Consider the following 16,537-nt stretch of genomic DNA (forward strand, 5'->3'; position numbering starts at 1 on the left):
TAATGTAGTTCAAACGATCTACTTCAATTTTTCCTGCCATATCCACAACATACTGCTGAAACAATCTCCCACCTCTTAATATTTGGTTAAATTCATCATCACGGATCATAATGCGGTAGGCATAATAACGCATAGCAGTTAATTTCCGGTTATTTGTCATTGTCATCTCGGGATGCCAGCCATCCTCACCATCAGGGAAAAACAGTACATACTGTAGTGGATCATATGATCGATGATATTCCGATATTGTTTTAAGCTGACCACCTTTTTCTCTCAATATTATGTGGCGTGATGTTGTTTGCTGTTCATTGTTATTTTGAATAATAATTCCTACTTCATTAAAAATCTGATTATTGTATCGCCTTTCATACTCATTAATCGGTTTCCTCGTAGGATCTATAACAATAACTGCATTAGGTATGTTGTATATCATGTCCTTAGTTTGTTGAAATGCAGTCACATAGATATTAGCACGTCTTAGAATATACTCAATATTTTCTATGATATTCCGACGTAACTCAATGTTCGGGTACATATTCATTCGAACATCAATACTATATTCTTTGTCAAGAAAGTATATCTGAATAAACTGAGCTTGATTGTCTGGCTCAGGTAATAATGATCCAATATAGTGATGAATCTGCCCTTGAATAACTATAGATGGATTCCATCCGTGTTGTGGCTTGATTTCTTTGCAACCAAAAGATGTCATTTGAAACAGGCTATTATATTGTCTCAGGTGTCTTCTGAAGTGGCGAGCTTCTTCACCTTGATCAGCATACAAATAATAGAGTTCATGTGGCAACTTGTGCAACTTTGACAATCTAACCTTGCCATTCATGCAACAAAAATGTGCAGTTTCTCCAACAAAAAGTTTTGCTTTACAATGAGAACATAGCTTATTCAAATTTCCAACATTTCCCTGTAAGTTTGCTCTGCGCTGTAAATTATATTGACTATTTCGCAAAGCAAGTATGTTGTTTATTTCCACAACATTCTCGTCACCTCGGTTTCGTTCATCTCTTATTCTTTGGCTACTCAGTCTCTCTTCTCTTTGTTGTGCTGTCTCGCTAGCTCGTCTTTGCTCAGCTCTAATTCTCTGCCTGTTCAGTCTCTCTTCTCTCCTCTCTGTTGTTTCATTATTTCTTGTCTCTTGTGTTCGCATTCTTTGCATGCTCAGTCGGTATTCTCTTCGCTGCGGCGTTTCTAAATTTCGATATCTATAATCTTTTTCCCTTTGTTTTTTCAAGCGAATTTCTCTTTGTTCACTTGTTTCAGAAGCTCTTTGAAGTTTATACGTTTCTCTAGAACGAATCAGTCGAGTTCGTCTTTGTTGTTCAGTTTCAGTAAGTTGTGGCATGCCAGAGGGGCCAGCTTGTTGCTGATCCACATTGGTTTCGTCGTTGATTTTGGGTTTTTTACTTTTTATTTGGTTGTGTGACATATTAGTAAAGTTCTACAAAGAATGTAAAATAATTTGTTACAGCTTTGTGTAACAACTTCTGAAAAATTTAAAATATTAAATGTGTTAAAAAATGGATGTAATATGTGTAAAACATATGATTCAAGTATTTGTTGTTAAAAAAACAACAAAAGGAAACACTATTTAATGTAATAGAAACGTGTGCATTTAGCAATGCGGCTTTCCGTTTTTGTGTAAAAACTTCTGATGAATTTAAAATATTGGATTTAAAAAATATATTGGATTTAAAAAATGGATTTAATATGTATAAAACATCTGATTCAAGTATTTGCTGTTTAAAAACAACAAAGGAAAACACTATTTAATGTAATAGAAATGTGTGCATTTACCGATTCAGCTTTCCGTTTGGAAATGTAAGCAGACGACTTTAAAAAACATGGGAAGAAGAAAAAGAAATTTTTTTGTAATAACGCCCTCTAGTAAAAAGGTCTGCATTAGTTAAGGGGGATAACTCTATCCAGTTTTACATCGGTTACCTTTTTCTCTCTCTCACACATACACGTAACTATTTCTCACGTACGTAACGAAAACAGAGGGAGTAGGAGTGTTGAAATCTATGAGAGTGAAAGTGAGAGGTGTTTTCTTTGAAACTGCGACAGACTTCACGAAGTTGAATGTTTTTAGCCGTTAAAAAAAAAAAAAAAAAACTACGGTTGATTTTATAAAATTATTTATTTATAATGACATGAATTAAAGATTTCTCGCGTACGTAACGAAAACAGAGGGAGTAGGAGTGTTGAAAAAAAAACAAAAAACTATTTGATCAAATTAAATGAAATTGTTTGTATTAAAAGCGATATAAAAATTCCGGAATTGGAATAACGGATTGAAGACGTTGCTATTTACGCATGCGCAACCGGATGTTGAAAACCGGAAATCTGATTGCAAACATACAAGATCCATAGACTTTTAGTATTATACTAGACCACCCGTGACCCGTTGGGTCAGTACGTTATATTAGCTATGGAATTCATGTATGAGCGTGACACTTGTGGCATAAAGAAAATAGTTTTTTTTTACATAACAGAAGCATTTCTATGAAAGTATATTAAAATGAAAAAAGAATATAGATAGATTTCTATGAGTCGTTCTGTTTATTATAATTGTTATTTTTTTTTAAATTACAGTTACTGAATTATAAGTGGTTGGTCATACTTATAGGTAAATATGCACTGAACAGGTATCATAATCCTTATTATAGTTAAATTCAAATTTTGATATATCATCTTTTAAATGAAATTGTTAGTTGAAAGTACAGAATAATAAAAAAAACACTCTCCACATGTTAATAATGCCTTTTTAAATAGAAAATGAAAATAAAATGTAACTTTTTTCATTTAATTTAAGCAAACATTCAGTACCCATTGTGTAAAGGAAAACACTATTTAATGTAATAGAAATGTGTGCATTTACCGATTCAGCTTTCCGTTTGGAAATGTAAGCAGACGACTTTAAAAAACATGGGAAGAAGAAAAAGAAATATTTTTGTAATAACGCCCTCTAGTAAAAAGGTCTGCATTAGTTAAGGGGGATAACTCTATCCAGTTTTACATCGCTCCCTTTTTCTTTCTCTTACACATACACGTAACTATTTCTCGCGTACGTAACGAAAACAGAGGGAGTAGGAGTGTTGAAATCTATTAGAGGGAAAGTGAGAGGTGTTTTCTTTCCATAAATTGTATCGGGTAATATTTCATATTATTAATAGATTCATAGATAAATAGATTTTATAATATATATTATAATTATCTATGAATCTATGTATTATTTGTATATATAAATAACTATTTGATCAAATTAAATGAAATTGTTTGTATTAAAAGCGATATAAAAATTCCGGAATTGGAATAACGGATTGAAGACGTTGCTATTTACGCATGCGCAACCGGATGTTGAAAACCGGAAATCTGATTGCAAACATACAAGATCCATAGACTTTTAGTATTATATAGATAAGTGTGTATTCTGTATAGTCAGCTTATTTGTGACTACATCAGTTCCCCCATTAGGTTTGATTGGTGGCAAGGATGGCCTGACAAAGTATGGATAAAACTACTTGTATGATTGTTGAATATAAAATATCAATGTGCATGGTGGCAACAATAGGTAGTTCTTTCATGAACTAAAGTTTGAGCAATTATCCGCCAGTCACGAAGGGTACTGGTTGCCTTAGGTTGTCCTTTGCCAAATGGATTCACTTTTTTTGCAGTGAAGAATTGCAGCTCAGATGTGTGCTTCCTTTGCACAGATATCCATCGTTACCTTGATAAGATTGGTAACTGGAATTTGAACTATACAGCTATATGATGACTCATTAGTAACCGAGACTGGACTATTATTGTTAAAAATGACAGACAATCAAAATGAAGAATTCAGGTATTGTTTTAAACTGCATTGTATGAACTGGCAAGTGACTTAAGTCATACGAGAAAAGAAATTTTCATAGAAAATCATTCCAGACAAGGCATGAAGCTATTTATCTCCCTCCCACAGCAGAATGATGTGACACAAGGTGGTAAGTGAGATTTGAAAAGCGAGCACCCTAGAGGAAGAACATTCTGCCCTACAAAAATATGCCTGGGCAGGCCTGTCAACATTTCTTGGTAAGGGCACCTTAGGCAATTTAGCAATAAACAAAGCAAGAAGAAGGCAATGTCTGGGAGGGTAAACCTAGAACTGCACAGAACTAATGATATACCATCAAACAAGCCATCTCAATAGTGATCCAGACTGTTAGCTTTGGTGCCTAGGGAAAAACCCCAACTGATAGAAGCCACATAATATAAGGAACTAAAAATATAAACTAAGTGTTAGATGGATGGATTCCAACCCAAAAAACAACAATTCTTTCCTCTTTGTCAGAAACATTGCTCATGAAATATGAGGACTAAAGAACAAAAATAAGAGAAGGAAGTTATGATGCTGCTGAAAGTGAACCAAAGATTCACTTTTTACTCTCTATAAGAACAATCTTATTAAAAACATTTCTCCAAGTAAAATTTAAGAAAAAGGAAAATAGCACATTTTATTTAAAATAGAAAAGAGTTTTAGTATACAATAAAAAATGAGAGAAAAAATTTTTTTTTTAATTACATTGAGCCAGATGTTGTAGGGACAACGGGTACATCTTCAGGAGCTGATCCTAATACCCAGGGAATATCTAACTGTGGTGCTAAAGCACGCATGACCATTGTCCTGGAAATATATCAGAATATAAAATCTGCATTATTTTGAATATAGATAAAAAATATTGAGTTACAAAGAAAATGTTGGTTCATAAATGAAACAAGATCAGTTTGTCAATTAAATCCCTTTTAAAGTATATGGGCAAAAAAAAAATGAAAAACTTGAAAAATATACACTTAAGTTTTCGAAACTTATCCACTTTTATCTCAATATTAAAAAAATTACAATTGCAAAAAAACTTCATGCACATAACTGATAGGTTAAAAAGAAGCTGCACACCAAAATTTATCCAATTTTATTAAGTAGTTTTGCTTCTTTTACATCAAATCAAATTTGATCAGAAAACGATTTTTAGCCAATATTATCAAGATGACTGTGTTGAATTATGTTCCTTAGACAATGACCTTAATGTATGCAAAAAGTGGAAGATGAGAGGCTTCACCATTATATGTTTTCTTTTTTGTTAAAAAATTACTTGAGGAATTTGCATAGTTTTTGGCATGTTGTCTTTTTTAATTTAACACACAAGTACATAATAAATTTTTTGTTCCATTTTGTTTATTTTTTTACAAGCAGTTTTTAATATTGATAAGCATCAAGTTTTCATTTATTTTATATTAGTTTATAAAATATGTACTATTTTATATATCAATAATAAAAAAAATGTCCGATTTTTTAATAGCAATTGAAATCTAATTTGTTGATAGACATTCTTAAAAATATAAAAGAAAAGATTGATAATGCATAACAAAGATTTTAGAATTCATTTACAAAAATTTAACATAAAAACTTACCCAAGAATTTTAGCACAATCATCATAATATTTGCTAGAATTCTTTACAAAACTGAATCCATTAACATCACAGACATAGGATTTCCCATTGGCACGGAGAAGATCAAAACCACACACAGTTTGCTGAAAGAGATTAAAAAAAAAATGAGCTGCTAAGAAAATCAAATGACACAAAGAAATATTAATAAAATGGGAAGTGTTTAAATCATCATGATCATTATTAGGTTTTACATGCTGGCATGTATTAGGCTTTTAGAAATTGATTTCCAAGCTAACCTCTCTTAGGCCAAGTCTTTATTCATCCCACTTTCTCTCAAACTTGATCTTATCACTTTCTCCCATGTTTTTTTATTGCCAATTGACCTTTGTTACTTCAATTGTTCTACATCTACTAACCTAATCACTTGCATCTATTCTTTCAATGTGACCAAATCATCTAAATCTCCTGTTCTGCACACATCTTCCTATACTGACTAGATTTAATCTTCCCCTGACATCATCAGATGAAAGCCTGGCCTTAAAACTCAGATTACATATTCATCATATTATTATTATGCCATTATTCTATGCATTATATTATTTTTATGCCATTTTGAGGGCATACAATAGCTATCCTCAATCTTCACCAGCCAGGTTTCATTTCCATACATGAGTACATGAGCTTGATAAACTCTTCCATCGGACGATAGTTCTACTGGTTGATAATAGCAGAAGTTCCCTGAACTTACTCCATCCACTCCTAAATCTTGCAATCGCACCAGCACAGGCTCTTTCCTGTGCTTCAATGGTATCAACATACCATAAATCTTCTAATCACCCTCAATAGCCTCGCCATCAAAATATATTTTCTCCACATCCAAGTTCTCATTCATCTGCATTCTCTTACACTTCTTGTGCACAAACTAGTTATACTGCATTTTATCTATACTTATGTGACTTCTTATTTGCAGCTCTATTATTATCTCAATCATTTTCAGGATCTGATTCACCAACTTTAAACTCAGTATTCAACACTTTCTCATAATATAATTTTCTTGTCTTGCTCATTTGTTGCTAACACTCCATTGTCATTTCGAATGCACTCCTCTCTAAATCTATCCATATTTGTCTTCGTCATCTGTTTATCTATCCTGAATATTTGGTCACCCTTTTGTAGTTTATCTGAAAACTTAGCTTGCTCAGCCTCCATCTTAGCTTTGTATATTGCTCTTTGACATGTCCTCTTTGCCACTAGATATTCTTATTCACTCCTTCTCCATTCACTCCATCAGTTCTGATTTAATTTGATACACTGCTCAGCTTCCTTGTTCCACTATCACATCAGCCTTTTTATTTACACACAAATCCGTTAACTTTAAGAGTGCATCCTTCAACTTCTTCCACTGTTCTTCTACAATTCCTGGAGTAACTTCTTCCACTGTTCTTCTACAATTCCTGGAGTAGATCTGGTAACCATCCGTTGTCTCTAAACTTGCATTTCACATATTCTTTATTCAAGATTCACATCTAAGGGTTCTGTGGCTTACCTTTCTTCATCTTACAGCTTCCTGTACTAATTCTTTCTCATTATGGAATAAATATAATAAATTTCATTAAACCTGAATAATGTGGCTGTTGTGAAGTGGATAATGATGTGGACTGACAACTCAAGTGTGCCAAGTTCAATTCCAGTTGGTTCCATATCACAATTTTTCGATACATGCTGACAACTATCATACTTACTTTCAAAAATAATCCAAGAAATCAATGCCAATACAGAATCCAAACAGTCAAAGGAATTGCACCATGCCAATTCATACAAAATTACTATTAACACCCTTCCACCAAATCAAATTAGCATTCACTCTAAGAGGAAGTTTTATGCGAATATAAAATTCATATGTGGTCCCCAGTCACTTGTATATCCTTTGTATATATAGGGAAAATGACAATGTAAGGATTTTGCAGTGTCAAAGTCCAATATGCAATGTCCGGTATTCCTAAATAGTCACCATTTGGTACTGACCAGGCTCAACATTACTTAACTTCAGTGATCTCAAGAGAACTGATGTCTCAATGTGATTATGCCATATAAAAACTATTACACAAAGAAATATTACTATTAAGTCAGAAGGACAATTATTAATATAGAATGATCTAAATTCTTAGTAATAACTCTTCAAATCTAAAATGCATAACTGTCCAGCTAAATATTTATTTGTAAATAAAAAATATAAACAAAACCTGATCAATTGACTTGGAATGTATTCTAGACACTATATCTAAGTCATTTTAATTACACTGATGAGCAGAAAAGACATGCATAAGTTTGGAATTAAATCAATTTTGAGCTCACCTTGAAGGCAAGTGAAACCTTTCTGGCAATGAACTTCTCCCTGGCACTGAGAATTACAGGATATCGGACTTCTTTGCCATCTTTATCTCTTTCAACTTTGCCATCAAGTGCGGGAGACTTTCTGGCTTCAGCATGAGCATAATCTGGGCCTACAGCATAAACCTGTTTCATGGATTTAAAAAAAAATAAACAATAAAAACACTTGTGTAATAAAGAATCAATTTCATTTTAATTCAGAAAAAAAAAATTGAAAAAAAAAAAACATCAGAATAATCTATTCATTAAATATCACTTTTTAGGTGTCAAACAAGAAAATAGAAAGTTAATAGTTGAATGAATCTGATTAAAGTCCCAAAAATTTACATAAGAAAATATATATTAAAATTAATGGGAGATAAATAAAAAAAAAATAAAAATTTATATTGAAAATAAGAAAACGCCACTTTACTTAAAAGCAATATGTTAAAAAAATAAGTGGGGTTTTGGAAAATAATAAGCTTATATATATATATATATATATATATATATATATATATATATATATATATATAAATAAAAGTGAACGTGTGTCTGTGTGTGTACATTTTCCAACGCAATAACTGTCAATTTTTAGTCTACAGACTCGAAATTTGATATACAGGGTACTGAGATTTGGGAAAATCATTGTGATCGGTTTTTGGCCAGAAATTTGGCTGTTAAGGGGTCAAAGTTCAATGATTTGACCTTTGAGAACTTTATCAAACTCCTCCGACAGTTTTCGGTCTAAACACTTGAAATTTTAGATATAGGTTCCTTGGACATGGATCTAACTTAATAACTTGATTTGAGCCCAAAACAATAAACATTAAGGGGATCATAATAGGGGTCAAAATTTTTTTTTAAATTGACCTCTGCGGTCTTTATCAAATTACTCAGACAATTTCTGGTCCAAATATTTGAAATTTTACATAAAGGGTATTCAGAGATAGGGCAAGATTTTTAATCGATTTGGGTCGAAAATGTTTAGTTACCAATATATAAATGTATGTATGTTTGCATGTCTGCCTAAAACTTTTCACAGAGGCAATGGATTTTACCAAGATCAGTATCATTTTGAAGTTCGACCTTTCAGACTACAAATATCGAAAAATTGGCTAAAAACATTAATATCTTCACCTTCAACTGGGCACTTTTCTACAGGAGGTGGAGGGTCGCTTTTTCATTGATATTTTTGAAAGTCATCCTTTCCTTTCGATTGTCTAGCCTTAATTTAAACATAAGTCACTTCCGGTTTGGCGGTGGTCATAACAACAAAGACGTCAGGTTTTCTTTCCCATTCTTTTCCTCCTTCGTGGTACGGGTTCGAGCCTGCCTTCCTACTACCACTTTTTTGTTTTTTTGTGTGCTCAACAGACACATCCAAACACCCGGGCAACGCCAGACTGAAATGCTAGTATATTTATAAAAGTAAAATTGTCTCTGTGTGTGTCTGTCTGTCTGTGTGCGTACATTTTCCTACCAAATTACTCTGTCAATTTTCAGTCTACAAACTGAAGATTTGACATAAGGAGTATTGAGATTTTGGAAAATCTTTTTAATCAGTTTTCGGCGAGAAATTTGGTTGTCAAGGGGTCAAAGTTTGACGAGTTAACCTTTGAAAACTCTACCAAACTCCTCTACCAATTTGGGGTCTAAACACTTGAAATTTTAAATGTAGGTTACTTGGACATGGATCAAACTTTTTAACTTGATTTGAACCCAAAATAATAATGTTAAGTACAAGATTGGGGTCAAAGTTTTAAAAAGTTTGACCTCTTAGCCAATTTTTAGTCTAAACATTTGAAATTTTACATAAAGTGTATTCAGATATAAGGCAAGCTTTTTAATCAGTTTTTGGCCAAAAATTTAGCTGCCAAAGGGTCAAAGTTCAAAAGATTTGATCTTTGTGGTTTTTAGCAAACTATTCAGCAAATTTTGGGTCTAAACATTTGAAATTTTACATAAAGTGTATTCAGACATGTAGCAAGCTTTTTAATCAGTTTTTGGGCGAAAATTTAGCTGCTAAGAGGTCAAAGTTGAAAGAATTAACCTTTGCAGACTCTACCAAGCTCCTCCAATTTTGGGTCTAAACACTTGAAATTTTAAATGTAGGTTACCTGACATGAGTCAAACTTTTTAATATATATATACATATGCACATATAGTTATGAATAGTACATAGGGCCCGAGCAAAGCTGGGCTGAACTGCTAGTGCTGATTAAATCAAAAACATGAAAAACAGACATAAAATGTAACTTCAAGAGAATTAACTTGGAATGAGAAAATTGGAAAAAAAAAAAAAGCAATGAAAACTTAAGCTATTGTATCAAAACAAAGAATATCCATCTAATGGAACAAATTGTAATGAAAAAAAAAGTAGAATAAGCTTAGAAGTTATTTAGAAGAGGAGAGAAGGATCAGTAGTCATAAAGGTGTAAAGGATGATACAACTAAAGATAAAAAATAGAAAGGGAAGTAAAAGGAAAGGAGAAGTAAGAAAAAGTAATGTCATACAATATGTCAACAGTGACTCAATAGACCACAGGTCATCTAATATTTATATAAATAGGATTTCGGTTGATAGATTTGGAAACCTTTTGTGGGGAGAGAATGGTAATTTAAAAAAAGCTTTTTTTTACTTGGGAGTTACTGCTTATCAAGGCCTGAAAGCCACTTGAGGATAAGGGTTAATGAATGTAAGGTGATAGTGAAGTAATAGATAATCATGTAAATTCGGTGGAATTTGTTTATTTATGAGGAAAACCTAATAGGAACTTGTTTACATTAGATTTGAATGCTATCATGTTGTATTCAGCTGGGAAGCATGCGAGCAGAGCAGTGTTCCAAAAGCGGGCAGTTCTCTAGAAAAGAAGCTCTATTCATGGAATTTGCGTTTACATTTAGGCACAGATAGAGAGTAGAGAAAATCATATATAGTGGTTTTAACTAGTTGAGTGCTTTTTGTGAAAACTTGGCAAGTGGGGACCATAAATTGGAGTTCAGACGAGCACTTACCATGAAAATAGCGATAGAGCAGAGACAGGTTGGCGATGTCTCTTCTGTGGAAAAGAGGTTGCAAGGAAAAAAGGGCATCACCTATTAGGTTTCAAAGCCGGTTTTGAACTCTATCAAGGCAGGATAGGTCATGCTGAGCAGCTCCTACCCAGATGCAAATATGCTACTCCATTGTAGGGCGCACCTGGCTCTAGGATCGCATCAGGAGTGAGATACTTACTGGAGCAGTAGAGTGATCCAACCATTTTTCCAGCGATCTTGTCAACAGATTTGATGAATGTGTTCCATTTCAGATCAAGAGTGAATGTCAGTCCCAGGAGCTTGTCAAGACGTGGAGCTTCCCCAAAACTAGATCCATTCATTTCAATTAGGATGTGATGAGTGTCAGAGCAATTATGATGAAAGGAGAGAAGCTTGATTTTTGATATATTAAAATTAACCAACCACCTTTTTCCCCATTGCACCATATTATCAAGATCAGAAGAGAGAGAATCAGAAAGATCTTTGTCGATGCTGGCCTTTCAAGTGTCGCCATAGATTGTCGTGTTGTCTGCATAAATGTCTACGAATGACCTAAGAATGTGATTTGAGAGATCACTGATGAAGATCAGGAACAAGGTTGAACCCAGCGTTAATATACTGAGTTTCTGATTTCTGCCCATCAACAACTACTCTTATAAACTTATCAGAGAGAAAGGATTTAATAATTGAGAGGACATTCCTAGCTATTCCATAGCAGACTATCTAGTGAAGTAGGACTTTATGCCACTCTCTATCAAAAGCTTTTGATATGTCAAGAGCTATTGCTCTAGAGACAAACCCTCCATTGAGCGATTCGCTAATCCTGTGTGATATAACAGTTAGTACATCAGCTGTAGATATCGCAGAATGAAAACTATACTGTATGTCACTGAGCAGGTTATTTTTGCCAAGGTGATTGACCACTTTTGTTTATCAGATTCCGGCAACAGGAGACTGATTGGTCTGTACTGAGAGGGAGATGATCAATCACCGGAATTTTTAAATACAGGGCAGACTGATAAAGTTTTGTAAGGTATTTGGAAGCATTTCTCTTTAAGACAACGTTTAAACAGCTTTGTAAGTGTGGGAGCTGGTTCCGGTTGAAGCTTTTTGAGCACTATGACTGGAATGCCATCGGGGTCAATTGCTTTACTAGAATCAAGGTTTTTAATAAGCTTGACAGCATCACGTACAGAAATCTGTATGTTGCTTGGTGTGTTTTCAGTCACAGGAGGGAAATGGGGGGGAGGGGGTAGATGACCCTGATCGCAAAGGGTAGAATTTGCTGAAAAGTTCTTGGCAAAGAGTTTTACTTTGTCAGATGTTGACTACGTTACCTCAGGTCTACTGATGATGGTAGAGATAGAGATGGTAGAGACAGGGTTCTGTTTGTTATTTGCAAAAATTGGTGAGAGCCAAGCTGCTGCTCTGCTACATTAAGCTTGAAGTACTGAGCATACAAATCTCTCACATTTTTTTTTTACTTTTTTACAATGGTTGCTGGCAATGCTGGAAACAATGGAAATAGTGATTTCTGTGCGCAATGGCGGCGGTGCATTCTAGAGTGAACCACAGCTGGCTGTTGGGCTTTAGCTGGAATTTTTTTAAGGGTATGAAGCGGTCTATACCCACAATAAAATATAATCATCATCGTCTTTATACCTCTACTAATTTGGTTAGCATTATCTTGCCAAGAACTTCATTCAAAGTATTTTTAACTTAACATATTATTTTAAGTCTTTCTGTAATGAAATTACCTCTGGGAAGTTCTAAATGATAATAATGCTAACTAGCGGGACCTATGGAAATTCCACAGTGGACTCTTTCATGTGTAATACATTGATGTTGGTATTTTTGTGGATGTTCAGCGTAAATGGAGACACCCTGATATTATTGTAGTTCTTTTGTTAAAACTGCAAAAGTATATATCTTAGCTAGCAGGGACGCCCGGCATAGCCTGGTCGTAAAATATGCTTAAATATGATATTTCAATTTATTCAGATTTCATATATATTACTATAAGAGTCAATTTTTTATCCATTCTTATATAATATAAGCCTCTGATTTCCAAAATAAAAAATATATCCATATGGCTTGGGTGCATCAGCTTGAATCGAAACCGAAACCAAAACTTATGAAGAAAAAAAAAATGTATGTATATATAACTTGAGTTCTTTCAGCTATAATCGAAACCGAAACCAAAACTGATGAAGAATTCTTGGTAAAATTATTTATTACAAGAAATGGAAAGTCATAAAAATTAAACGACGGACACTCGAAAGAAAAAAAAATAAATGTGATACAGAAAATAACACACACGCTATCGTATTAATATATAGATTAAAATATAGTACTCAAGCAGAGAGTGATCCAGACGTAACTCAGTGCACGCCCGGCTTTCCTCGGAACATGACATCAACAGCCGGAGTAAGCCGAGCGTCGCCGAGGAAATTAAGCTGTCTGACATAACATAAAGCTGAGCCAATGACAATGTAGCATGATGGTTTTCAATGCGATGCGCATTTGCGCGAATTGAAAATTCAAAGAGCAGACAACAATTTGGAAGAGGAAGAAAAGAAAACAAATTAGTAAAAAAAAAAAAATTCAAAAAAAGTTCACCATTTCGTACTTTTACGTCAGAAAAAAAATGAATTTTACAGCCTTAAGTGAACAGCTGAAAACACCAGCCGGAGTCCTCGATTTTGTCAAGAAAAAATTTACTGGCACGGATGAAAACTTGTGCACCATGTGGACACAGGTGCAATCTTATCATAAGAGGAAAGGTTAGCAATGGCTATGCCTGATGTGTCAGGCTACCAAATGCCGAACCTTTACATCATCCGGACTGGTAACTTTTTTGGCAAGTCTAGGCTGACAATTGCCATCATAATTAAAATCATCCAGTTGTAGGCATTCGAGCGAGCAACACAGAAAGACCTCCAGTGCGAATGCGGAATACAATCTATGCACACACACCATTAATAAAACAATGGGTTGAGGAAACAACAACAATATCTGTTTTAATATGAAAAAAAAAAAACTATCCCACCCAGTTTTGTTTCAACTTTTCTAGTTCTCAGGTTTTTCCTTGAAAAAAAAAAAAAAAAAAATGTTTAAAATTTTTCTTGAAAAAAAAATTACAAAAAAAATTCCTTGAAAGTATTTATTTGACTTACCTCTAAACCTTTTCTCGGACAAAAAATCTTTAACATTATTTATTTTAAAATATATATATATATATATATATATATATAGCAAAAAAAAAAGAAAAAATAGTGTTATAACACTTTTCTTTACAGTTAATAAAACTTAAAATTTAAGGTAAGTTTTCTTTTCTTGTTATGCTTTCATCGTCGACGCTCGGTTTACTCCGGCTGTTGACGTCATGTTCCGGAGAAAGCCAGGCGGACTCTGAGTTACGTCTGGATCACTCTCTGCATGAGTACCTAAAATATTTTATGTACCAAAAACAGTTTTTCATGAAACTATTTTAGTTAAAACAATGTTGTAACAAAAATAATTTATTTAGAAAAAGGAACTGTCATTTGATATATATATATATATATATATATATATATATATATATATATATATATATTAGATTTAATGTTTTTATTAAAATATTTTATGTACAAGACCAGTTTCGTTTCGCTAATAACGTGTTGCTAACTTCAAGGTTTCATAACATATGCATCTGGGCTTTTGTTTACATGTTATAGCAATTAGTAGTAGCAATAATATTTTAATGAACGAAGACATCAGCATCTCTCCCTCTCTCTCTCAATAAACAAATGTAAAGAAAAATAAACAATGAAAAAACACAAATAACTGCTTAATTTTTTGTCCCCGCCGGCCGAGAGATGTGCGTTATAGTTTTTTTTATTACGGAATACTTCAAATCGATTATTTCTTAACAACTTTTGAAAAATATAACCCTAAATTTTATAGAATTAAAAACAAATATAGCTGTAAGAACACACTATTTGAATGCTGCTTTGAGCGTTTATAAATGTGTATTTTGTAATTAATGTATATTCCGGAATTAAATCTTAACCAATCAAATTTGCCAGAAAACGTGACACACAAAAGAACACACACGCTATCGTATTAATATATAGATAATCATTCATAATGTCTACTAAGATGATGAGATATTCACTTACAAATGTGAACAGATAAAAAATAGGTTAATACCATAGTTTGTGTCACGATGCACTTTTAGAATTTGAATGTTATTTTTACAAATCCTGAGATAGAAGTTGATTTAAAACAAACATTATTATTTGTTCTTTGGAATAAGGAATGTGGGTGCAAACATAAACAATTTTGAAAAGTACTTTCAACATTCAAAAATGTCAAAGTGAAGATTGTTACCAAGTTGCAGGCATGTCTTGAGCACTCGCTCACCTTGTAGAGTCCGTAGATCACCCAGAGTATATAAAATGGACGAATGTAAAGAAAATATAATCTTGACTTTATATTAACAATAAAAGTATATAATGAAAATTCTTTTTTGTGTTTTGGAGTTTTTATTAGTAAATCAGTCTGTGAAAGAAGATGTTTCAGGAAGGAAATGTTAGGAAAATTTAACTGAAGAAGTAGCAATACACACAGACAATAAAATGCTTTGGATAATCACAGATTTCAAGGGCGTTCTGCTAAAATCGTCATATTTTAAAAACCAAAGCACAAAAATACCACCATTTTGTTCGGAAATGAATATACTTCCAAATAAATTAATAAATAATAACGTAAATTATATATTTTAAGAGTTTTAAGCAAATAAAGTAATCAAAATGTTACTATCAGCATTTTGGGTAAGGTTTTATAAAGACCCCCCCCTCCATCGATTTTTAAATACTCGTACCGCGTTTGTATTAAGAATTTTGTCATGAAACTTGGAAACTAATCAGAATAGATGTCACTTTTAATAGTTTTAGGTGTCCAAAATACTTTTGATTACTCGTTTTTTTTTTGTTCTGTTAAAAAAAAAGACTTCAATATGATTACCTATTTGCATTTGATTTATGATATGCAGGCCCGTTGAGCACATGTTGTCTTTGTGCAATGGCAGCTGCACAATGTAGTGAACCATAGGCAGAGTGAGTGGAGCTTGCTATAATGCTTTTGTGTGGGAACATGTGGTTCAATGCCCAGTTGTCTCATTGGCATACTGTTCAGTAGGGACAGAGAAGATATTGATCTATGGGGCATCTCTGATATGTTCTCTGATGGCTTTCCAGTCAGCCTTTTTGTAGTACCTTGTTGTTTTGAGCAATGGCTCCTCACCTTGGGGTTTGAATTTGAGTGAAATGTCTACTAATACAACTAAGGGGTCTGCGTTTCCAAGTGGACTGTGGGCATCGGTTACACAATCTTCAGGTACTGTGGTAAGGAATAGGTTTAGAAGTGAAGCTTGTTGGTGGTCACTATCTGGGAGGCGGATTGGGAACATGATTGTCTGTGAGGGAATGGGCTATAGAGAAGCTTTAAGTAGAGCATTCAGCTGTATTTATGTAACCTGAGAAAACAAGCCAATTCTTATGGTGGGCACTAAAGTTACCAAACACATATATTTGGATATTACTGTCTAAGGAGAGTGCTACATCTATTCTATCAGAGACATGATCAAATCAATTAGAGTACAGTCTTGACTTGAGGGAGAATGGTAGAGAAAATATAAGTA

At 33.4% G+C, this 16,537-nt stretch overlaps 1 protein-coding gene across 27 annotated transcripts in view; it reads right to left on the reverse strand.

Annotated features, from left to right (window-relative positions):
- The window catches only part of LOC145297875 (inositol hexakisphosphate and diphosphoinositol-pentakisphosphate kinase 2-like), a 375,735-nt gene that overhangs the window by 241,730 nt on the left and 117,468 nt on the right, over positions 1–16,537 (reverse strand). For all 27 annotated transcript variants that reach the window (XM_080144282.1, XM_080144206.1, XM_080144210.1 and 24 more), the window contains 3 exons: positions 7,798–7,959; positions 5,464–5,585; positions 4,577–4,678 (listed from right to left, as the gene is read on the reverse strand). In XM_080144282.1, the coding sequence (XP_080000408.1) occupies positions 4,577–4,678; positions 5,464–5,585; positions 7,798–7,959 (386 nt within the window). The remainder of the gene's footprint in view (positions 1–4,576; positions 4,679–5,463; positions 5,586–7,797; positions 7,960–16,537) is intronic.

This window comes from Euprymna scolopes, chromosome 2, assembly GCF_053919585.1.
Source record: "Euprymna scolopes isolate OS-2025 chromosome 2, ASM5391958v1, whole genome shotgun sequence".
Classification (NCBI taxonomy): domain Eukaryota; kingdom Metazoa; phylum Mollusca; class Cephalopoda; order Sepiida; family Sepiolidae; genus Euprymna; species Euprymna scolopes.